General features: G+C 47.5%; 1 protein-coding gene across 1 annotated transcript in view; it reads left to right on the top strand.

The window, feature by feature from the left end:
* mas (trypsin-like serine protease domain-containing protein masquerade) overlaps positions 1-21,020 on the top strand; it is a 52,758-nt gene extending 31,738 nt beyond the window's left edge. Inside the window, exon 8 of the mRNA XM_077627880.1 lies at positions 19,381-21,020. Coding sequence (XP_077484006.1) covers positions 19,381-19,548 — 168 coding nt within the window. The 3' untranslated portion in view covers positions 19,549-21,020. The remainder of the gene's footprint in view (positions 1-19,380) is intronic.
* The last annotated feature ends 3,078 nt before the right edge of the window (positions 21,021-24,098 follow it).

Below are 24,098 nucleotides of genomic sequence, written 5' to 3'. Positions count from 1 at the left end.
AATAATAATAATAATAATAATAATAATAATATAATAATAATAATAATAATAATGATAGGTTTTGGGGGAAGGAAATGGCGCAGTATCTGTCTCATATATCTTTGGACACCTGAACCGTGCCATAAGGGAAGGGATAAAGGAGGGAGTGAAAGAATAAAGGAAGAATAGGTGCCGTAGTGGAGGGCCCCGGAATAATTTCGACCACCTGGGGATTTTTAACGTGCACTGACATCGCACAGCACACGGGCGCCTTAGCGTTTTTCCTCCATAAAAACGCAGCCGCCGCGGTCGGGTTCGAACCCGGGAACTCCGGATCAGTAGTCGAGCGCCCTAACCACTGAGCCACCGCGGCGGGGCTAAATTACCATTGACAAAAACACAAATATACATACATATGGAGGAAAAACGCTAAGGCGCCCGTGTGCTGTGCGATGTCAGTGCACGTTAAAGATCCCCAGGCGGTCGAAATTATTCCGGAGCCCTCCACTACGGCACCTCTTTCTTCCTTTCTTCTTTCACTCCCTCCTTTATCCCTTCCCTTACGGCGCGGTTCAGGTGTCCAACGATATACGAGACAGATACTGCTCCATTTCCTTTAATAATAATAATAATTGGTTTTGGGGTTGGGGGAAAGGAAATGGCGCAGTATCTGTCTCATATATCTTTGGACACCTGAACCGCTCCATTTCCTTTCCCCCAAAACCAATTATTATTATTATTACCAGAAACTCTGGACAAGCGCATTTTTCATCGGAAGATAGATTGTGAATACAATTTTTTCATATATCGTCAGATTTCACTCTGATAATCAATATATCTGCAGATCTTCCCTCGGCAGGCTTGCATTTTTTTTTCTGGTCACGTTTTGCTGTTAAAATGCAGTTCCTTTCTGTAAAATTCATAGAAAAAATGCTGCGTATGCCCGTAACCCAAGCGCGTTACAGCCATTGCTTCAGTGACCTGGTGGTGGTAGTGGTTTTTTATTAAAATAATAGCAAAACGAGAAAAGAAGATTTTCGCTAGCCCCGGCATCTGCCATCGATACTGAAGCACCTGAGCTGGGGCAGCGGAAATAAAGGATAGCAGGCAGAATGGAGAAATGAAATGAAAGAGGTGAGGGGACAGGAAGAGAGGATATGGCGAGAGGTAATATACACAAACTATTTACACAATAAGAAATGTGTCCAGGTTCCTGCAGCTAAACTTTTTCGCAGGTTCTGGCAAAGACAATACAAGCATTAAAGGAAGCATTTCGTCCACTCCGAACTTCGTTGCCATAATGGCCAGGCACGCAAGGAAATACGCTGGAATTGCGCTCACGAAGCTGTTCGCTGAGACAGCGCCCAGACAGCGCCGAGCTTGTGTTTGCCGCATCGAATGGGACAAGTTATGACTATAGTACAGAACCATCGCGATTATCCCCTCCCAGTAACCGGCAGAAGCGAAACACCTTGCTTTGTGCTGAAATAAACAAGCGGTTGACAGTTTTGACAACAGTCTTCCTCAGCCAAAGCCAAACACCATGGAAATATGGGGTCATGGTAATGCCTTATTTTATTTTTTGAGTGAAGCATCTACGCGCTGTCGTTCAAGCTGAAGTTATTCTCGTCCTTCGTCGAGCCCTGAGTGACCGATAAGATAATACCATTTTATGGGGTAAGATCGGGAATTTGATATGGTAACTCTTGAGTGCAACCTTTAATAACAAATCGTTTGCCTGGCGGACGTGGGTTGACTCCGGTGAGAGACGTGGCAAGCAACACTCTCTGCCTACGCTGACGATTGACAGTGATACACTGCGCCAGAGTGTTTGCCTTCCGCCTTTGAACATGGTTGAACACCTGCGCTCGCCCTCCCCTCTGCCCGCTTGCACTCTCTCTTTTACACACCAATAAAGAGAGAGAAGTCATTGTATTTGCTGCATCAATCAAAGGTGTATTTCATTATGTGTACGTGCATGCGCCCATGCGGACATGCGTGCGAACGTGCGCGGGTGCGGACTGTGTCTCATTCAGAAATACCTGCGCTATTCACACGGCTTTGTGATAGGAACGAACATCACGCTTGGCTTGCCTTAATCTTCCGAATAGTTCCACTTAATCTTCGCAATATTTTAGCACCGCAGACATCATGCGATATTCGCTGCACACACAAAAGAGAACATGCGAGAATTAACGAAAAGAAAAATGTGCACAAACTTGAAAACGTGTCACACGCCTCGGTGAGCACGCAGCAAGCCGCTGGTGAATAATTTATTACTTATCGCCCGAAGGGCCGGGGTCACGGTCAGCCCCTGCGTTTCCTCTCACGGTGTTTACAAACAGAAATCAGTGAAAAAGGCGCATCTCAGAGGGTAGAAGGCAGTAAAAAAGGAAGCAGCCAAAAAGGGCACTTGGCACGCTATTTGACACGTGAGGAAAACGGAGTCAACTTAATCTTTTCTAGGAAGCAGTCTTCTCTGGCAAAAGACAAGCAATCGGAAGAGAAACCCAGTTCTATAAGACTGGCGGGAATACCGACTTAATAGGTTTGCTAGCCTCTGTAGGTCGCGAAGCGTTTCCGAGTAGTCTTGCAGCTCAGCATGCTGTGGTAAGCCCGAAATTAAAAGTGCGTTTTCAGCTGTTTCTACAAAACTGCTGACATGACGACCGCGACGGGTGGCGATACGATGAAAGTGACGGGTCATACGCACTATACGTGCAAACAAAGCCCGGAACCAGGATCTGCCAAGTGACGTGATGCTTGTTTCGAATCTTCTGATCTAGCCTTGAAATAAAAAGACCTACTAATCGTGAGGGAGGCGGTGGGATGGGGAAGTGGCTGTTTTTGTAATGAGTGGTGATTTGGCGGTATGTGAGAAGTAGCGTGGCAGACGATAGGAGAGGAGCAAAAACAAGAGGGAAGTGATCACTTTATGCCGGCCAAGGTATGCTTACTTGCTTCAGACGCAAGTGTACATGGGTGACCTACGATGAAAGGTCATGAGCAGGGTATGCAAGGCAGAACGGAGATAATCGCTGGTCTTTTAGTAAGGCTGAATGGATTCCAAGAGTAAAAAGACGTAGCAGGGTACGAGAGAGTGTCGTGTGGGCGGATGAAATAAGGAAAAAAAAGCAGTGTTAAAAACGAGGGAGGAGGGAAAGAGGCGACGAACGGTCTGCCGGAAGCACCGAACATTAGAAGGTTATAAAAAAGTTATGTAAGTTGCAGTAACTTTACTGTTATATTAGAACATTACATTAAATTTAAAAGTTAACTTATAACGCTATATGTTGTATAAAAAACGTTGATTAAGCATTTAAACTAAACATTAGTCGAATGCTGACTTTTAATTGGTAATATAATGTTAACAAATTAACACGTAATTTAAGCGTGTCGACACAAAACAAAATTAATATAACGTTCAAAATAAACATTATTTTAGTATAGTCTTATGAAATTTGTCATATGGTTTGAATCATAACTATAAAACAACACTACCAATATATTTCAAGCACTACGTCCAAAATGTTCCCCATTCTTCTTATATTAAAGATGTTATTCAACTAGCAGTAATTTGTAACTATATCTTTTAGATTATATCCGCCATTGATTGCTTGCACAGCCCCATCATTTTGTTAGAAAGCCTTCCTTATTACCCATTCACCACTATCACTCATGGGACACCCGTGAGTAATGGGTGTATAGGCTTGAATCCATGGTATTCGTGCGGAGGTGGGTGAATTTGAGTGGCATGTTGTGCTGTCGAGCGAAGCTCAAAAATCGCTCTTGTTCTTAGTTCTTGCACAGCGTTGCAAGCTCTGTATCGTCACGAATGGCGAGCCAGCATGCTGGTGCAAAGTTGCTTTACCATTTTCGAGAACGTTGCACTTATGGTGTTTAAGTGCTTAATTAATGTTAGAGAAAAGTTATTCGAACGTTAATTTGTATCATTACAAAATATTAGGAAACAATAATATTAAGAAGCTTTGTTTAACATTGGGTCAAAACAAAGTGTAACATTGTTGAAGAGTATTGCAGTGTCTCGGTGCTACCTGGAACAGCACTGTTCTCGCAACTGAAAACATTTATTGCTGTGTAGAAACACTTTATATACTTCACCCACATGCACCTGCGGGACAGGGGCGCTCTCTTCTGAAAAGAAACGAAAGTTTAAAAGGAATAAAGAATTTACAAAAAGATGTCAACGAACTGGAGACGCGTTCATCGACAGTGCGGAGATATATATAGATATGCACATGCTTTTTCGAACAATAGAACGGAAGGCTTTCGAGATTTCCCGACGTTGTGGATGAACACGAGCCAGGTTGTCGAAATTTTATGAGCAACTTTTGTTTATTGTTTTTATTCATTGTTTCATTTCATACGCGAACACTCCCGTCTCGCAGGCGCGTGCGGGTCAAGTGTATAAGCTGACATATTACCAGTAATAAAAGCGTTTAGTAGCAAGATGAGCTTTGTGTTTATCGCCTCTTTCCTTTGTCGCTCGTCTTCCTTTTCGCGCTGGTTTTCTTGCGAAACATGAACCTCCACCAAGTTGCCCAATTCGCGGTCTTAATTGAGGTTAAAAAGCTTGCTGGGACAGGATGGCCGGAGATGGTGCAGGATAGGGTTAGCTGGAGACCACTGAGAGAGGGATTTGTCTTGTGATACGCAGGGGACAGAAGTGTGGTCGAATGTTTTCGAGGAATCCGCCTTGGTGGCCTCCTCTAAAGCACTGCACCAACACCGTTTTCACTGCGAGTTGTTTATCAACTCGCTCTCGCCCTACCATAAGCCAGCCGTCCCGGTTCGCGCAGTTGCTAGAGCGGCTGCTCCGGTGTGGTGGTGGTCCAGGGTTCGAACTCTGGATCAGGACGAATTTTTCTTCAACTATACGAAGTTTCACTGGAAGCTGTATAGCTTTCCTTTGTAGCCGTATGACAGCGCTTCGGAGGATGCTAATGTGTAATTACGCCCTGATGACAAAAGTGTACAACTAATAGGTGGAAATTGGGACGTTACTTTTGTGATTAGCACCACACCGCTGCTTCTGCTGCTTGAGAAATTTTTCAGATTGCAGAGGACTGCTTGAGTGGCCAGAGTAAACAGGCTACGTTGCGCTGCCAAGGCACTGCCTACTTCGTCTAAATATCCTGTGGAGCTAACGGCAGCAATCATTTGAGCTTAGGAAAAGAGCAGAAGAGCCAGATTCTTCCTCCTGGTCATCCATTTCACCACTGATCTCTCAAAACCAGCGCCCCCGCGAGAAATTTTGCCTCAATAGTTATCCTTGAGTCGGCTGACTGTCTGGCAAATAGCGCAGCTTTCAAGAAGCAGGAAAGAAGTACTGTCCTTAACAGCAAACGCACCCAATCAGCGTAGTTAAACCAACGCATGCAGTACTTGCGTGCCGCGGCGGCTTTGTTTCGGTGGAGGCGAAATTAAAAAAAAAAAACGCGTGCTGTGCGATGTCAGTGCACACGAAAGGACCAAAGGCGGTCAAATTTATTTTTTTTAATTTTGTTTGAAGTATACCCTAAAGGCCCAGTAGAGCATTACATAGGGAGGGGGGGATACGAAAGCAAAACAGGGTTAAAACAATGAATAAGATGAGAGATGATGTTCACACGATAAGCCAGATTAATAAATAACATAGCAAATAAAGTAATATAAAATTAAGGAATATAGGCAAACAGCCAATATTTCGTTTAGATAACACACAAAAAGAAACATAATAATAGAGTGGTGCCGGAAGAACAGTTCTAAACCACGCATGCACATAATGCGTGACAGCTTGAGACAACGAACACCAGACACTGAAATAAAACGGAACATGAATGCACATAACTGAGCAAAAGAAGTTCAGAAACTAAAGAATAAAAAGTGTGAAACGTTGCGATATCACCAGGTCAAAAAACATACACATAGCACCAAAAAAGTAAGAAAAACATCAATGCACCGCATAACAAAACCGCAACGTTAAGACTACAAAGCATCTAAAAAAACTAGCAAGGCCTTAGGACGATGATAAGTCGGTCAAAGCTCGCGCCAATAGTTCACGGATATTTTTAGCGGTGAATTTTGGTATTTTTTACATATAAAAATAAGCCAAACTTTGCGTGATTGAGGCAATTAATGTGATCGATGGATTTCATCATATTGATCGAGGCAATCGATCTGGAGACTTCCACTCCGGCATTCTCAGAGCTCCCGGCCACCTTCGGGACGTTGGACCACGCGTACCATGCCGCCATTATACTTGCCTATTCATCTATAGAACAACTGACAGAGACACGGGAAGTTTGTCACACTGCATACGTAACGCTTATAACTACAAGGTTAAATTTTCGTCTCCTTCCTTGTCACTATGCCATTCAGAAGTCTTATGCGCATGTTTATACGTCTGTGGAAAGGCGCCACTTCACTGTAAACACAGCAGAAGATCGGCCGCCGCGGTGGCTCAGAGTTTGTGAATGGCGCTTGGCTGCTGACCCGAAGGACGCGGGTTGGATCCTGGCTGTTGTGGTCGAATTTCGAATTTTGGACAGACCTCAGATTGTCCATAGGACTTTTGCCAAGGAAGCCTTTAGACTGTCTTTAGAAGAAGCCTTTAGAAGAAGCCTTTAGAAGAAATGTTTTTGTTTTTTTTGCGCCCCTGTGTCAGTGCACGCCGCAATCCTCCTAACGTCTTCCATAAATCGGAGGTCGCCTCGGCCGTTCGTTTAGAAAATTGGAAACTCCTGCGCGAGAAAAATTCGAAAGCCCGTTTCGCGACGCCGCTGCGTCCCTCAACTACGCCGTCGCCGAACAGGCCACGGCGTTGTCTCATCCCAGATTTTGGTCCGCGACTAGAAATATTTTCGTCGCTTTCTTCGTCAACAAGCAAAACACGGCGGGCAGATGGGAGGGATTACGCATATTTTCGTGCAAGCCGTCCGTCCTCACGACGCCGGCAGCGCCAGCGACGCTTGCCGGCGACGTCTGGTCGCGCGTGGGTAGAACAGTCGCGACGCCGCGGCGGCGACGACCGGGCGGCGCATGACAGCGCACGCGATCGCTTGTGGCGGCCGCGAGGTCGACGCCACCGAGGACCACCACGGAGGGGAGCCCCCCGTATCGCGAGGAGCGACCCCGCGATCTTATCTGGACGCGTCTCCGCTGCTCCGAGCGTCGCAGGCGCCCAAGACCGCGTGCGCAGAGCTGCGAGGTCCCGCGGCCCGGCCGCGAAGGCGATGCTCAGGCCGCGATCCCGGACTCACGTGCCAGCAGATAGCGATTGTCGAACTGGAAAGACAAGCAGCGTTTACATGCTTTCGCCGCGTTTAAGTGATATCAGCAGGCGTGAACGCGGTTTACTACGAGTTAAAAATTGTTGCTGTCACATGGGCGTCTGGAGCGCGTTTTCTTCTGCCATGGAAGGCTTGCTTGATGTAATCGTTTTTTTTTCTGCCGCACTATGGGCACATGAGCAGGCAAGAAAGCCACACCTGACATAGGCCTCGCAACTCTATGTACTGCGGTCGTGCCAAGGGCCGTGACCACAAACATGTCAGCCTGCACTGGCTGGTGCCACACAGTGACGACTTTGACTGGGATGTATATATCGATGAAATAAAAAAAAATGACGAGAAAAACGAACGGACAGAACAAAGAACATTGGAAGAAATTGACTGCAGAAGCGGTCATCATGCATAAGTGAAATTGCCGTTGCCGTTGTCATCAATATTTCAATCATTACGCTAGAAAACAAAAAAAAACGTGCGTCTATAAGCAGCATTAGTGAGAAATAGCCACATCAGAATATGGCACAAACCACCAGCTGTGAGGCCATGACATTCTCCTATGGAGATGATAGGGGCTTAGGAAAAGGGTTAAGGATTAGGAACTAGATCGCAGTAAAGGCGTCACGCCTGTGACGTTCATGAGTCGGAGACTAAATAGAGGAAATGTTAAGCGACAGGTGACAAAGTTTACGCACCTTTAAGTATCACGACACAGCGCGGCAAGATAAAAATGGCGACTTATACTCTCTCTGTTTACCTTTCTCGTTCTCAATGCCGTCTGTAGATTTTAATTGGTAATCGGAGAGGAAACCACAGAAGCTTCAAAGCATCTAAATGACCGCTGCCAGCGGCCTTAGCTAGGTCATGCGATTGAACCTATTATTTAGGCCTACTACTAAGTTAGACCTTGTACTGTCTTTACTTGTATTTGTTTTGTACGTTCACTCTCGCGTTTTGAACAGCCACTACCACCATCTCACCTAGCTTCCCGTTCTCCTAAGCTTTTCGGCTTAACGTTCGCTGTGCTGAAGATTACGAAAAGAGCAGGAAAAAATGCGGTCTCGTTGCCGAGAGGAGATGTAAGCATGAAATGCTTTGTAATGCCGGCGTAGCGCTGTTTGCGATGGGGCTTTAAACGGGTGTAGCACTGGTGATACGACGTCAACCCTCACTATAGGCAACACCACACGACACGCCAACCAACACAACACACCATACACCCCATACCACACCACACCACACCAAACCACATCACATCACATCACATTACATCACATCACATTACATCACGTCACACCACACCACACCACACCACACCACACCCCACCGCACCACACTACACTGCACCACATCGCGTCAAATCACATCACAATCTGCAATGGTTCATATCGATGCAGTTGTAGTTGTAACTGCACGTGTCTGCCACAATCGCTTTGGTTCTGCCTCGTCCGCTGTCTCCGACATCCCCTCGTCTTGCATCGTAGCAGTCGTTTTCATTACTGTGTCACCATCTTGAGCGGCTTGATAAATCTGCCTTCGTCTGCATTGCCGAGCGATTTTCTGCTCTGGAGTAGAACTCGCGTAGAAGTCCTAGTCCAGAAGACTCTTCCTAGTTCTCTTGTCATTGCGTTCCATCGTTCAGCTTAAGGAGGTTTGACACCGGCCTCATTCAAGTGCATAATTCTCCAGAGGCGCTCGCGCTCACAAGTCAACAGCGCAGACCTGTAAGCTTACCGTGTCTCGAGCAAAAGTGAGCCCCATTAAAGGTCTCGTCCCTGCGCTGAATGGGCTCCAAAGTGAAACCCCTCAGACCACACCCTTTCCGCCGTTCTCACGCTTCTATTTTTATAGACACTCCGCGCCTGTCCGTTGCTTTGCCCCAAGGTCTGGCTGAGCGGCTTGCGAGCGGTGAGGAGATCAGATCGCTATAACATACACCACGCTACGTGCGCGCTGCCGTCGGCAACCCGATCTTCGCCGCGATTGCACAGCCTTCAAAGCTACGCACGATACACTAGTGCTCGAGAATTGTCGAATTGCGTATATAATTCGGACGGAAGGGATCGCAAAGTTCGGTTTAGGTTCGTCCCAGTTCTCCGAGAATGTTCGCCTCAGCTTATATGCTTTTGCGCATCCTCAGAGAGGCCTTCGTCCTGTAGTGGACGCAGTTAGGCTGATAGTGATCAGACTGACTCCCAGGATTACGTGTAGCGTTGGGCCAACCTTGGGCACAAATCTGACACGCTTGAAAGATATCTTGATATTTCTATCCTAACTAAATTTATTTCACTCCATTGCCCTTTTCAGTGCTTTTAGGGGTCAATCTTAGGAACCTATCCCTTAAGCTTCCAAGTCATTAATGATACACTGTGTTTTCGTCGCTGGGTTGGTTTACTTTGCCATGGTATTTATGGTCAGAGAGTAGTGCGGTTTCCTATAGTCTGTGGTGCGTAACAGCGATGCGTAATGTAAAGCGATAGGCATAGTTTTACAGGGCTTTTCCCTTTCACGGTGCACCCTAGAATTCAGACTTCGATGTAAGACATCTATGTGAGTTCGCGAACATAATAACCGAAAAACACTTTTAGCGAGGCTTTGACGAGCTGCGTGAGCCTTATCGAAGGTAATTCGTGGCTCCTTACTGCACTACACAGAAACCGTTCTTTCCAAATTATGTCATTACGACATGTAATTACGACATACGGCTGTGCAGAACCATTTCATTTGCAACCGTGTCTTTGGGGGAGAGCCACAGTGTTACGCGTATGGTCTGTTTTCCTCTGTGTGCGAAGGAAAGATTGTCCTAGTCCACGCTAGCTACTTGATTTCTTAAAGACTTCTTCCATCCCACTCTGTCTTCCTTGACAGAGGTTTACAGCGCAGTTTGTGTTTGTCTGTCAGCGCTGTAAACCCCTGTCAGTAAGAACCAACTAGCCTGGAAAAACGTTCCTGTCCTCCTTGGTTCTAGTCAGTCTAATTGGTTCGAAAGGAATGAGGGGACGCGGGCTAAGGCAAATCTGTCTAGACCACAGAACGGAGAGCTGAAATAGAGTTCAAACTGTCTGTCCTCACAGCTATCGATATCATTCGTCATGTGTTTCATCAGTCCACAACTGTTACCTAACTCCTTTCTTGACCGCTGCAAGTGCCCCCAAGCAGGGAACAAGTGCGTACTGCTGGAACGTTCTACCATACATAACCCTCTCTAGTGAGAAGACCTGACGCGCGTACGTCTGTAGCGTTTGTGGCTTTCGCATTCTTCGTTCTTCCCTATAACTACTGACAAATAAAAAGCTGGCATCGGTCCTGACAGCTGGTAGGAAGCGAAACAAAAGGTCTCAGGGTGATCAACAAAAAAAGGAAAGTAATTATAATGGCATGTTCCTAAAACTTCAGTTGCGACATCAATGACCGCTTCAAGCCAAAATCGGGTACAGGGTTTATCAATAGGAACAAGTGGCAAACTGAGAGATGCAGTGTCGGCGGCGTTCAGTACATTTCACCTCCACTCATGCTAGGTATCATCGCTTAAGAAGAAGCAAACAGGTTTGAAGAATCGCTTAATTCTGTCTCCCCCAGTGGCCGGGCTGGTTCGCAGGGTGCGCACACTGGCGTGTGTACTGCCCCCGTGTTTCTTGTCCAACGGCTTAACGCGGATGCTGTCAGTAGTTGAACGTTCCACGTCCGAGACAAAAGCTGTGGAGGGACGAATCTTGCTAATAGCATGGCAAGCAGACTACCAAAGTGCTTGCACGTTGTGAGGACTGCGCCGTGGTGCAGCTCTCGGACAGGGCATGTCCATCGCAGTCGACTGGCCGTCAGGCAGGTACGGTACCAATGTAGCCCTGGAGCCGGAATAACCCATTCCGAAGGGCACCGAGAGGCCATATATGGGGTGCGATAAGAGGTTGAAAGCCTTGTTTAGATACGACACGCTCCGCTGTCTGGCCATCGTAAAACGCGCGAATCCCCTCCTTCCTGGGGAGAGCATCGTACCCATTGGGCCGCCATGCAGGATTCGCGTACAGCAGCCATATTCGTGAAGGGTGTCGCTTACCAGGGACGGCCTCAGTGGCATTTCGCGCCGTGGCCGACATAGGGCTTCTGGGTGCGTCGCGCTTGAAAGACCTGATAACTTCAACGCCGCGTGGATTGCACTGTGAAATCTTGCCTGTTGCGAGCGGCGTGGGTAGAAATAAGCACTAATAAATGTTGAAGATGACGGGGAGGGCCCGTTGCATGGGCAGAGTGATGGGCCGTCTTGGTTTATCTCAATGGAGCTGCAGAACGGTTTAACAAGAAATTCGACATTAGTTCGAAATAAACAGCCGTTTTTAATGAAACGCACAAGCTTCGGTGCACACACTTCACCTCAACGTAAACAAATACGTTTATATGACTGCCCGCTCTCCAGAAAAGACGACCTAAACGATCACTGTCCGCTCCTGGACAAGTCAACAGCGTTCGCTCTACAATGTCAAAGGCGACGAGTGTAGGTACCCCCAAAGCTGCAGGTCAACGAATGTGTTCTTCAGATTATCTCTCTATTCTACGCCCCCAACAAGCTGTTTTGTCTCTCTGGAAGGCAGACGGTATGGCGACACGTTCGCATCCCTGTGGACTGCTCTTATCAGGCCTGTTGCTAGCGCTTCATCAGTCTGGACCTCCGCACGCGTTCCCAGCACTTTGATCGGGTAATTCTACCAGTGAAAGTCGCGGCTCACGTCCTGGTAGCCAAAAAATAATGGCGAAGGCCGCAAGTATTTTGAACCACAGGAAGCGGAAGTTCGCAAAATATATCTTCATCACAGTGTCATGTTCTTTGAACGTTATTTTAGCTTATTCACAGAGTGCTTAGCCGTAGCCGGTAATAACAATGTCACTGATACGTGTCCTATGTCGTATTTTTTTCGGCTCTCAAGCAACGTTGAACCGGTCTTTTTTTACCTTTATTTTATATTTCTTTCTTGGACCATTACCGCCTTGAAGGCTATTGTTTAGCCTTGCTCGACGTCCTTGTCGAGCAGAAAGACGTGTCGTCTGTCACGAAAATGTAAGGGGTACTCTGCCCGCTCTGGCCAAGGCAACGGGGGCCGTTTCACATTTGCGATGTATGGTACAGTGACCAAAGGCGGATTTAAGGGCTTACTCCTGAAACAGAAAAATTTCCACGAGGAAACACATTGCGCCCTCCATCAATCCTTCTTTTTTTTTTGCATTGTGCATCGTAAAGCATATGCATTGTGCAAAGCACACCGCCCTTCCCCATCCACAGCCCCCGCCCCCTAAAGTTAACTGCCCCGCCTAGCCGCCCTTGATAATGTCACCGCAATCAAACTGCATGGGCATAACCGTAAAAAGGCCACAAAAATAAACAACAAAACGATGCTACGCTGTATCGTTCCCTGTACACTTTGCTCTCGTGTGCGCTACGTGGCTCCGATCGGATACCAACCGCAGTAAGAACAAACGTATTGATGAACGCCTTGGCCAGACGAAGGCAATTCCTCTTGTCGAAGTGTTGCCTAAGCACCCTGATTCTCCTCCCCTGTCTTGTTCACTTTGTTTGTATTACCAAGCTGTTTGTTCAGGTGCCTCCACAGAATGAACTAATGCAACACTAAACAAACTATACATTAATTTTCATTTTAATATTGTTTTCACTGTCTTGTTGAAGAAGGCGATAGATTTGCTTACTTTTGCTTACTGATTTTCGCTAAAGTGCCCTTAAACCACGTCTTAAGTTTTTCTTCAGTTTATGGCCATTCCGCGCTCTCTGCCCCATTAGAATACAAGGCCTTTTTAATGCAACGATTCTGCAACCGTGGCCGTGCCGATCTTGAATTTCCCGCCCTTCCCTATCGGCTGAAGCGCCGCCACGCCCCGCGTTCGCTCTTCGTTATTGGCTGAAGCCTTGGATGCGGCGTGGCTTCGGCCAATGAACGAAAGGCGGTAAATCCAGACATCTATTCAGAAAGGAATCGTTATAATACGCCGAGCCTGAATGCCGCAGTTTGATGATCTTATTGCACGATAGGAGAGACGCGTACGTTAACGGTACGCGCCTTCAAAGAAGCAGCTCGAGACGTGGTGCACTCATTCGTGATTCAGCGATAACTGCGTTTCAGGTGGTTGAAATTATTCCGGAGCCCTCTACTACGGCACCTCTTTCTTCTTTTCTTCTTCCACTCTCTCCTTTATCCCTTCCCTTACGGCGCGGTTCAGGGGTCCGCCGAGATGTGAGACAGATACTGCGCCATGTCCTTACCCCCCCCCACCCCCCCCCCCCCCAAAAAAAAAACAATTTTTTATAACTGCGGCAGTGCCAGCGCAGGGCCTGCGCGCACCGTCAGTCAGCGAAGGTCATTCACGGCCCCTTTAAAGTGAGTTTATCGCGGCAGCTGTCTCGTTACGGCTACGTGAGCGATGATACGGGCACTTCCGGGTTGTGCACTGCACTCCGCGCCTCTGAGTATCTGCGCGCCCTTCTGCCTTCTTATCGGAGGAAAGAGCACAGACAGCGAGAAGCCCCCCACCAGGATGTTTGAACAAGTTTCACTCAGTTATTGCTCTGGCCCTGCATTCCTTCCTCAAAAAGCTGTTTGCTGGTAAACAAATACCCGCCGCGGTGGCTCAGTGGTTAGGGCGCTCGACTACTGATCCGGAGTTCCCGGGTTCGAACCCGACCGCGGCGGCTGCGTTTTTATGGAGGAAAAACGCTAAGGCGCCCGTGTGCTGTGCGATGTCAGTGCATGTTAAAGATCCCCAGGTGGTCGAAATTTTTCCGGAGCCCTCCACTACGGCACCTCTTCTTTCTTTCTTCTTTCACTCCCTCCTTTATCCCTCCCCTTACGGTGCGGTTCAGGTGTCCAAAGGTATATGAGACAGATACTGCGCCATTTCCTTCCCCCCCCCCCCAAAAAAAACCAATTATTATTCACTCCCTCCTTTATCCCTTCCCTTACGGCGCGGTTCAGGTGTCCAACGATATATGAGACAGATACTGCGCCATTTCCTTTCCCCAAAAACCAATTATTATTATTATGGTAAACAAATGGGAGGGGTTGTGCACTGGGTATGATTGATTTCTAGGGCGCTTAAGACTGATCTGGTCACTGTGACGTTCAAGAAACTGAGACAAAAACACTGGCACATGAAGGAAACAGTTAGCAACAAGACGCAGGACAGGAGCAAAAAAGCGGGAGGGAGACACGCCGTCGCAGAACGTCTCTTTTTGTGCGTGCTCCTGCGTCTTGCAATTAGTTTCGGCGCGTTAAGGCTCCCGTTCAGCGGTGAACCCGGCGGCGCCGGCGGTGTTCGAGAATATGCGGATTGTTTGAAAAGGTAGTGACGTCGCACGTGGAGCAGCGGATTTGAAAACTGATTAAAACGTCACATAAGTTGTGATTATAATGTCGCAACATGACTCGAACGGCACTATGATGTGCAGTAATGTGAACTAAATTAATTGTGCTGGCATGAAAATTGGGATGAGATGGGAATGGAGTCCTTGCCCCTTAGATCTCGGGTCAGACACCTACACTTTGGCCCCCGAGACACGTTCGTTAGTCTTGGTTGTGTGTCTTATCCGACATGGTTCATGTCTGCGAAATGACACGCAAAGAGGACCCCAGGCTGCCGAAGGGAGCCATTAAAGCTGTTGTGTCACATTCTTAGGCGCAGCTTAAGTGCGCCCACATTTTTGAAGCGAAAAGCTTCACTACGCGGGTCAGAGCCGAGCTTCGCGTGAGCCGAACTGGTGAGTTATGCGCATGCGCGAAAACGAGTGACGTCACGCGCCGCGAAGGTGGTCGCCCCTCGCCGCTGCCGCAGCCTTCGCCGCTGCCGACTCCGTCGGCTGACCTTTCGGCGCAGCCGCGCGCTACTGCACATGTGCGTCATGTGCATGCGCAAGGAGGCTATATAATGCGCTTGCCAGAGAATAGGCGTGCGCACTCGACATGGAAGGGAAGGAGAGTGCGGCTGCTGCTAGACAACGCAGAAAAGCTGAGAAACTAAATTCGTCCGATCCAGAAGTACTCGCTTGGGAGTTGGCTGCACAACAGCGAAAAAATGGCAAAGCCAAAGCTACACGTGCAGCCGAAACGCCTGAACAACGGGAAATACGCCTTGCTAAACGATGTCGGAAAGAAGCCGAAAAGCGTGTCTTGGCCGCATCTTCAGCCAGCAGCAGCCAAGCGAGTGAGGAAGAGGAAACAAGAGTCAGAAGAGGAAAATCCCGACTCGCCGTTACAACGACCACGTGGTACGACTTAGTGAAAGTGATGTATACAATACCAGCTAAGCTACAAAGCATAACCATGACGTCCAAGCATAACTGAAGCTTTTCGCTTGTATATCCAGGCTTAACCAGAGCTAAGCCACTGCCTATTTTTTTTTATCTTTTTCTGCCATATACTACCTGCTGGCTCACCAGTACTTTACCCATACAAAAACCTTCACGGATAAAAAAACGGGTCGGTCACAATCACCGGGAGGTCACAATCACCTATAGGGTACCTGCGCTGCCCATGTGACACTGCTGTTGTTTCATTCGGCGGCTAAAAACTGCTGCCGTCAAACGCTTGGGACGCTACAAACGCGAGAGCATATTCTGAAAGATTAGAGGCCTGCGTTCGATCACATTTATTGCCTAGCTTCTCTGGGTGTAGCGCAGATAGGACGCACGCCACGTATGGCTTCAACCGAGCGCGGAAGCTCAAGCCAATAAGCGCAAGAAGGTGGCTTGGAAAATCACTACGGGTGCACTAAAAACTGCTTGCTTCTCTCGCTAGGTTGTGTTATGGCGCTGCAATCGACACGACAAACTCCAGCACAGGTTTCCTATGCATCAGCTTTCACTGCGAAAACACGCTTTACAGTGCATTTTGTACTCGCGACGTCTACGTCTCGTTGCGTAAGCTGCGTTGAAAGCAAAAAGAAATGGCCAAGCAAATAGTCGGAAGGAGGTGAAAGCATGAAATGCATTGCTCACTCTAAACACGAATAGGCTTATATGGGAGTAAAAAGGGAGTAAATTGTCTTCTAACGCACTTCCTTTTATGAGCCGCTTCATTTCTTTATATTAGGCGCCACCCTTGGCGCATTCCTCGCTGTTTTCTTTGCTGGACCCTGCTCAGGGTTTGCCAGCTTCAGCCTCCGCGATGCGTTCGGCTGCCTTTTAACGTTCGTGTGCCACGCCATTAACCTGGCGGCTGGAAACAGCGCAATACATACGGACAAAGACGGGCAAGACGAGACACACCGCATGCTGACTTTCACCTCTTCAAAGACACAACAACTCATCGCGCTCGTCTCGTGTGTCCCGTCTTCGTTCTTGCGCGTACATCGCAGTTTCCAGCCGTCAAGTTCAGCCGATTATGGCCCAATCGTCTACGCCGCATAAACCTGCTGCCGCGGACACAAGCGAGCCCTTGTCTGCTCCCGTGTCAAACATGCGTGGTGTCTCCTACGTGCAGGACGGTTGTTATCTCTAAACTGACTCACCTGTCTGCACTGTATACTGCTGCAGCGGTACTGCTGCCGAGTTAGCAGTTGGAAGCGTTCAACGGACGGATGAGGGATGATAACAACGGCGACGATGACGACCTATGTACTAACCCCTATGCCGTTGCGGTAGGGTACACTACCTGTGCTTTCACGCGCTGTCGACCACAACACAAAGTGGCGCCATCTGTTACACGTGCACCGATTTAGTCGCCAGCGGGTAACAGTGTCTGCGCTATGCTCCACTTACAACCTCCATCACGCGCTGTGGCGGCGATGGCTTGAAGGGGCTCTGAAACACACTTCGAGCATAACGTATCAGCTTATTCAATGCAAGGTTGTGTTGTTTAGGGAACCTGGCTGAAATAATACACTTCTACACGCAGCAGAGAACGCGCAATCGTGCTCAATAGTTGGCGAGCACATTCCGGGAACATTTTTCGTACTCGCGCCCTACTCTTTGTTATACGCGTCCACGTGTGTCGGTTAAACAACGACTATTGGTTATATGCCTTCAGACGTCGCACAGCTACCATGGCCGCTGCCAGTCAGTCCCGTCGCGCCGGCGTGTCAGGAAGACACGCCGCCCCCGGTGAACCAGCCAGCGGTGAGGCGTGCAAGAAGTGACGAGAGAGAGGAGTGAATACGCTAGAATTAAAATTTTGACTGCAGATAACTTAGCTTCTACAAGACGCAGTTTAAAAAAATTTTTGCTTGAGAAGATTCGTGAGGCGGATCCGAGGCATACCGCGGCTTCACGGACCATTTTGTGGGGCGCCTTTAATTAATTTACTTGGGCGACAGGCGGCGGCGATGCTGGATTCGCATCGGCATTGGTTCGAAGAGCGCTGGGCGCGAGCGAAAGCATGCGAGGAGCATAGACATCGTAACGGACTCAAACATGGGAGTTTTTATGCTTGCCGCGTATTTTTCCCGTATTTAGACAGCATGATTTATTCAGGCATTTTGAAATATCGGTCTCGCTCATAGAGTGTGTCTTCGTGTGGTTCAAGGGGTGACTCGCAGTATTCAACTTTGTTACGAGCAGATTCGCTGAAAAGGTGATGTAAGACAACGCAGGTATGGTCAGGATAGTTTTACTCAGTTGGCCAGCATCCTTATTTCTTTTCTATCACTTTTCTTGAAATTACTGTTCCTCACTATAAACGCATTGAAAGAAAGCAGCAACCGTGTCAAGACCTTTTAACCGGTTAGTCGGTGCCACTTGCTCAATAATAATTTAGCTATCCCAAAGCAAAGAGCTCTATATTGGGAAGTCATTACGAAGAAGGTATGGTGTCATAGATCGGGAAACGACAGACAGCTGGATCGATTCTTTATTGACACTCAGATAGTTGAAAAGATCAATATGTGTGAAGTTTGGGCGTATGTCGAAGTATGACAGTGTGCCTGATCGGAACAATTGCACTGTGATGGTTTCAGTTACGATTTGAAGGTTGTCCAGAAGTATGCATGTCTTCAAATACACGTTTCTCCCCGCCCTAGGCGTCTTTTCACGTAGCTTGGGTGAAGTGTTCGTAAGAATCTAAACGGCGTGCTGAATTGCGTGTAGAGCGCATACTCTTTTAGCGTGTGCGCTACGCCAGCTACATAACGTGAGCAGACGTAGAAAGATACTAATGTTTCCGTATGGTTTCAAGATGCAACCACTAATGGCAAAACAATCATTTTATTTTTTGGACATTTCTCAATAGACTAATAACCTGCTTACTTAATTAATTTCAAGCCTTACATGAAAGAAGATACTTTCGTACTACGTTGCTGTTGCGGGTCTGCGGTACAGGAGATCTCTCAGATAAATTTCGTGTGGCACTTTGAAGGAGCCTTGAACTAACTGTTTTAAAAACTGGAAAACATTTGCGGTATTAAAGCCTACTTTTTAGGGGAATCACGCAGTGAAGTTTTCGAACTCGATGTTTACCGTTGGGCTCATCAGCGATCTTTCAACATGTCTTAGACATTCCTGCAGCTGGCGTCGTTCGCTAGAGGCGACGCCACATCGATGGACCTTCAACGTGCTCGCGATGCTCCTCTTACTGATTGCTTTATAAATATTTTTCTCATGGACTGGGCACGAGATTGGCCATGCATACTTGCTCGGCCTGCTTTTCTGCCGGTTCACTCCGCCATTCATGGCACTAACCGAATACATCCCGCTAACAACTGCCACCTCTGCACCATGACGAATTAGCTTCAAAAAGGATGACCATGGCGGAACAAGAGCAAGGATTCAAAAACATGCAGGAAATGATAAAGAGGTGTCTAAAAAAAAGCTGTAGGCGTTCAGCTGAAATCGGCGCGGCTGTATTTGATACGCAGCAATGTCCGTAAGCAAGTGGTTTAATTATTTGGAAGGTTTACTTATGTTTATATGTCGTTTGAAGACACCTTTATGTCGACACAAAGAACAGTTCTGTTGGAATCAGGCCATACATTACTAAATCATGATGCACTCAAGAGTGCAGAAGACTACATACAATGTAAGTGCCGAAAACTAAGGAGCCATCATCGGCGCAAGCGATCATCAGACGCATGTCAATCAACGAATCTTTGAAAGTAAATGCGCGTTGTTTTTCCTGTCCCGCAGGGTGACGGCGGCGGGCCAATGGTGTGCCTGGTGGACGGCTTCTATGAGCTAACCGGCCTCGTCTCCTGGGGATTCGGCTGTGGCCGGGCCGACGTTCCCGGCGTCTACGTCAAGGTGTCCGCCTTTATTGGCTGGATCAACCAGATAATCAGCGTCAACAACCTCTAGCGCACCGTCACCTTTGGACCAGATCAGCGGCGACTTGTCCGTGCTTCCATGAGGTGTCCATAAGCACCAACACGGCGCTGTAGAATCTTGCGCTACTCGAGTTCCTCTGCTGCCCGCGACACAACCTCGGTCTTCTCTGGTTCCGACGCCCAAGGGCATTGTTCCGTCTAGGTATTGCTGTACCGCAGAACTGGGACGAAGCTTCAGTCTTCCCGCAGACCTTCCTCGTTGCTTGGATAATGGCCCGCGACAGTTGTTCCAGTTCTCCTGAGTTTCTTCCTCAGCACCCATCGTGTAATCTATCCGAGGTTGTGTGTTGACGGCAGGGTTGGTTGCGGAGCTTCAGCAACGAAGCAAGTACAAAGATGGCATTCCTTCCACCCTGCTAATTTCTTTTCTCGAGATTTGAAGAACGCGGTAGTTCTTACGTTAGGTGTAGCAATGTACTGAACCTTAGGTCTAGCCTCACGCGCTTCTGTGTCCGGCTAGGAGCTTTAACGCTTAACTTTCATGCCTCCGTCCTCCTCTGAAGCTATGCTGCTTGAGAGAACTTTAGCTTTCTTAGTGTGCGAAGAGATAAGCTTTATTGTCATTCCCTTGTCCTGGAAAGTAGTGGCGCTTAAAGTTCGCCCTAGTCCTGTGCCAATGGAGTTACCTTTTCTGCTGTCCTCTGCGACTTGTAGCAGTACAAGGAACGAGAGCGGAGTCTCTGGGATCTCGAAAACATAATCTTTATATATATTACCTTCGATGCCTGCGCACCACCCCGTTACATTCAACGTGACACAATTTTTCTTGGGTGATATTTTGCCCGACCCGCTCCGTTGACGGAAGTGGTGACTGTACTGTTGACTCAGCACACTATGGAATGCTTGTCAGAGCAGGAACTGTGGAATCGCGACCGCGTGATCGCAAGATCACACCTTCAAGCGTATATTTTTTTCAACGGCATTCTTCTCATTCTCATCCATCGCTTTTCATTGTCAAAGTATTGTTTACTGTTGGGCCAGTTGGTATTTAATGAAAGAAACCACTACTAAGCAAGAAAAGACGCAAAATTAAAAAAAAAGAGAACTGAGCGGAAAGCAGCGCATCAGGCGCTTGTCTTGTCTGCCGCTCTTCTTTCGTTCCATGTCTTCTTAAATGTGAGTCCGCGTGTTTCTTTCATAGCGTCTTCATCTTGTTCCCCCTTCATAATTTTTATTTATACGGCGCGCTAGTACGGAACAGCTTTCCTTATGCGGTGTTCAATTAAAAAAAAAAGCTTCACGTAGTTTTGTTTTCTCGGTACTTTCAAACGACGACGTTGATGAACTGGTTTAGCACAAAACAGCGCACACAGTACCGCACGTGCCGAGTGTTCAGCGAAAAACAAGCAGTAGATAACGAATCATGTCTCGAGATGCTATGGACGACTTGAACACGTGCAATGTACGGACAAAAATAACGCAAATAAAATGCTCCTTTTCTGTATTCGTGTTTTTATGGTCTGTGAGTCGCTGCGCAGGCAGAAAATCGCATAGACTGAAGAAGGAAAATTTTTAAATTTTCGTGAATTTTCGTACACAGTGGTATACTGTATCGCTAACGGGAGCGCCCCCTCCCAAATCCGCACGTAGCATATCACCTTAGATGCCAAAGAATTAAAACTGCCCAGTCCCACGATGGGAAACGTTTTCTACGAGGGGAGCTAAGGGAAGTTTTGGGTAACTATATGACGACGGCACTCACGACGCCGTTTAGTCCCAAGTTTACTACCGCTGATTCCCATCCACTTCCTTCACTAAAACCCCCGTTTCATAGAGTACTTCACTGAGTTTTTCCCTGTTTACTCGCTAGTGTAGACAATGTCTCTATGCAGCTATGCCTATAAAGAAGTTCAGGAAGTCCGCCTCACACGTGACCTTGCGTGTGCGAACGTGCACGGTCATGTTTGCACGTGCACGTTTGCAATCCTAGATACGCGAGAGAGATGGAGAAAGAGGAAATACAGGGAGGCGAACCAGAACGGTGTTCCTGGAGATGGTCTATTGTCTTACCACAACCACAAGTGCCACAGGGAGAACAGAATAAATGAATATTTTTAGTACTTCTGATACAGAGAGCAACAAGAGAGAGGCTGCGTCTGATAGTCATATCATCCTATGTTGCTGGAATTCTCTTTCTCCTCCTGCTGTGGGCTGCGGTCGCTGTCCAGTACACAGATTGCACACAGCGGAAAGTAGCGTACATAAAGTGAGGTCACACTCATCACAGATGTCAGAACGAGCCAAACTCTGATTTGGCTTGCGTCGGCTCGATACTAGAGACAGCACAGAATCAACCAAAACTCGATGATGCCATTTGCAAGATAACGCAAGATCTTGTCTAAGCAAAGCTTTCTTGCGGAGTTTAATTCGTCGGCATTTTCTAGCGAGGCCAGTTCACCATGGCTTGCGCTGTCAGGTTATCCAGGACAGAAGACGAGCTGAAATAAAGAGACCCTAGCTTAAATGCCTAAACCTGTCTTATCAGCTTCTGCTAAGCTGCTCCTCACTGACAAATGACATAGCCAGCTGTGACTGGCGGCTTGATGCCAGTTCGGGAGCTTAATCATTGCCTCCTATGCTTAGTATACGGAAGAACGATGCAACACTCTGTTTTGTATACATTTGTGACTTAACGACTTCGTCCCAAAACGTATTGCTGCCGTCTTGACTTAATCCAGTCCATACTTTTTTTTTTCATGGAGAGGTGTAGCGCAAACGAACCAAGGGCGACATATACACAGGGGAAATAGGGCAAGCGCTGAACTCTTGAATTGCATGTCGTGATTCCTTGATTGACAGGGCAAGGTCCTGTTTCCTTTGTGTTTATGTCGTCCTTGGTTCCCTTGCGCTACACCTCTCCATGGTGCCTCACCGGCTGGCCCACACGAAGGTACTAATCGATGCTATTTCTCCTACATTGGGCTCCTTCCTTTCGGAACAGGACGCACAAGATGCAGCCATTTTGTGTGTAAACTTCATCGCCATCACGACCTGCAATTCAAGACTTGAGTGCTCATCCTGTTTCCTTCGTGTCTCTGCCGTCCTTAATTCCTTCGCGCAACACCTCTCCATGATTCCTCACCGACTGGCCCACACGAAGGTACTAATTTATGTTCAAGGATTTTTTAAATGACAAACAGCACGAACCCATTTGGCAAAAGCTGATTTTGTGAGGCTGAGCTTGGCGTTATTATTGCCTTTATCGAAAGTGGTGCATAATATATGATGCCCTCCTTTTTTTTCATACCGAAAGCACCTTTTATATTTTTTTCTTGGATGGCAGCCCACTGAAAGCTTGCCACTGAAAATAGCCAAACGAAAGTTTCGCAGAGGCATACTGCTGCAAAGCAAGACTGCTTCAGAACCGGGGGCCCGAGCCATTATTCAGAATAATTTTTCAGTGCACATTGGTAAGGCTATAGTCCGCGGTAGGCGCCTTTATCGACTTATTTCATGGTTGTAGAATAGATCGTCTAGCTAGCTCTTCAGATTAAACAGCTTTTCTCCAGCAAGTCCACTCCCTGGATCTTTGTGACCTGGCCAATCCGCAAGACATAAACATGAAAGTTTTCTAAACTGGTCGCAGCATTATACGTAAGATCGCTTCGAGGCTTGCGAAAGCTTTGTGCATCTCCTCGCTGATTACCACGTGTTTCAACGATAATTGGTTATCGTGATTGGCCAGTCACACGAGTCGGGAAATTATGATGATGTCGATGACAAGTGCTTATTCTGTTGAGCTTGCGCGAAGAATTATGAAAATAATCTTTTAACCTATTTCTGGCGTTACGGTGACTTGTTTCTCGTTGAAAGGGTAGCGAAGGGTGTAGATGTGCATGGGGCGAACTATTGCACTCTATTTATCTCTCCTGCTGCCTAACAAATCCTGCCTCTCATATAATACCGCAAGACTGAGCCTAAGGTTTACAGTAAATACACAAAATGACCTCGAAGACACATTCTGTTAGGCAAAGACTACTGCTGGAACCGCTCAAGACTGTGCATACGCACCTTTGTTGTTCTCACTAGCTTTCTCTCAAGAATCCGACCTTGCCATATGTGGTCCGGATGTACGTCCCGCTGGTGCTTAGGTTATGGGACAAGTATATTTAAACACGCACAGCGGGATCGAACCGCACGCTTCTCCTGCCCAGTGCAGCATAGACAGCGAGAGAAGTGTGGTGGGTAGTTAGCCAGTTCACTGAGACATACTTTCATGGTTCAGTCATTTTTTTTCGCGGTTAATTCAAAATGGAACGCAACCCTGAGATACAGGAGAGGCCCGAAAAAGAAAGGAGGAGGAAAGCAACTTAATATCATTCCAGAAAAAGCACGTGAGGAAAATTACTCATTGGTTACTGAGCATCGAGAACATGCGGGGACTGAGAGATAGACACCCGCCGTGGAGCCTTAGTGGCTGTGGCGTTCGGCTTCTGAACCCAGGTTCGCGGGGTCGAATCCCGGCAGCGGTGATCGTGTGTGGTGCATCGTTAGTGAATGTGAAAGATCCCCAGGTTGGGC

The sequence above is a fragment of the Amblyomma americanum genome, chromosome 6 (genome assembly GCF_052857255.1).
Source record: "Amblyomma americanum isolate KBUSLIRL-KWMA chromosome 6, ASM5285725v1, whole genome shotgun sequence".
Taxonomy (NCBI): Eukaryota; Metazoa; Arthropoda; class Arachnida; order Ixodida; family Ixodidae; genus Amblyomma; species Amblyomma americanum.
Note: the sequence above shows the minus strand (reverse complement) of the source record. Positions and strands in the feature narration are given on the sequence as shown.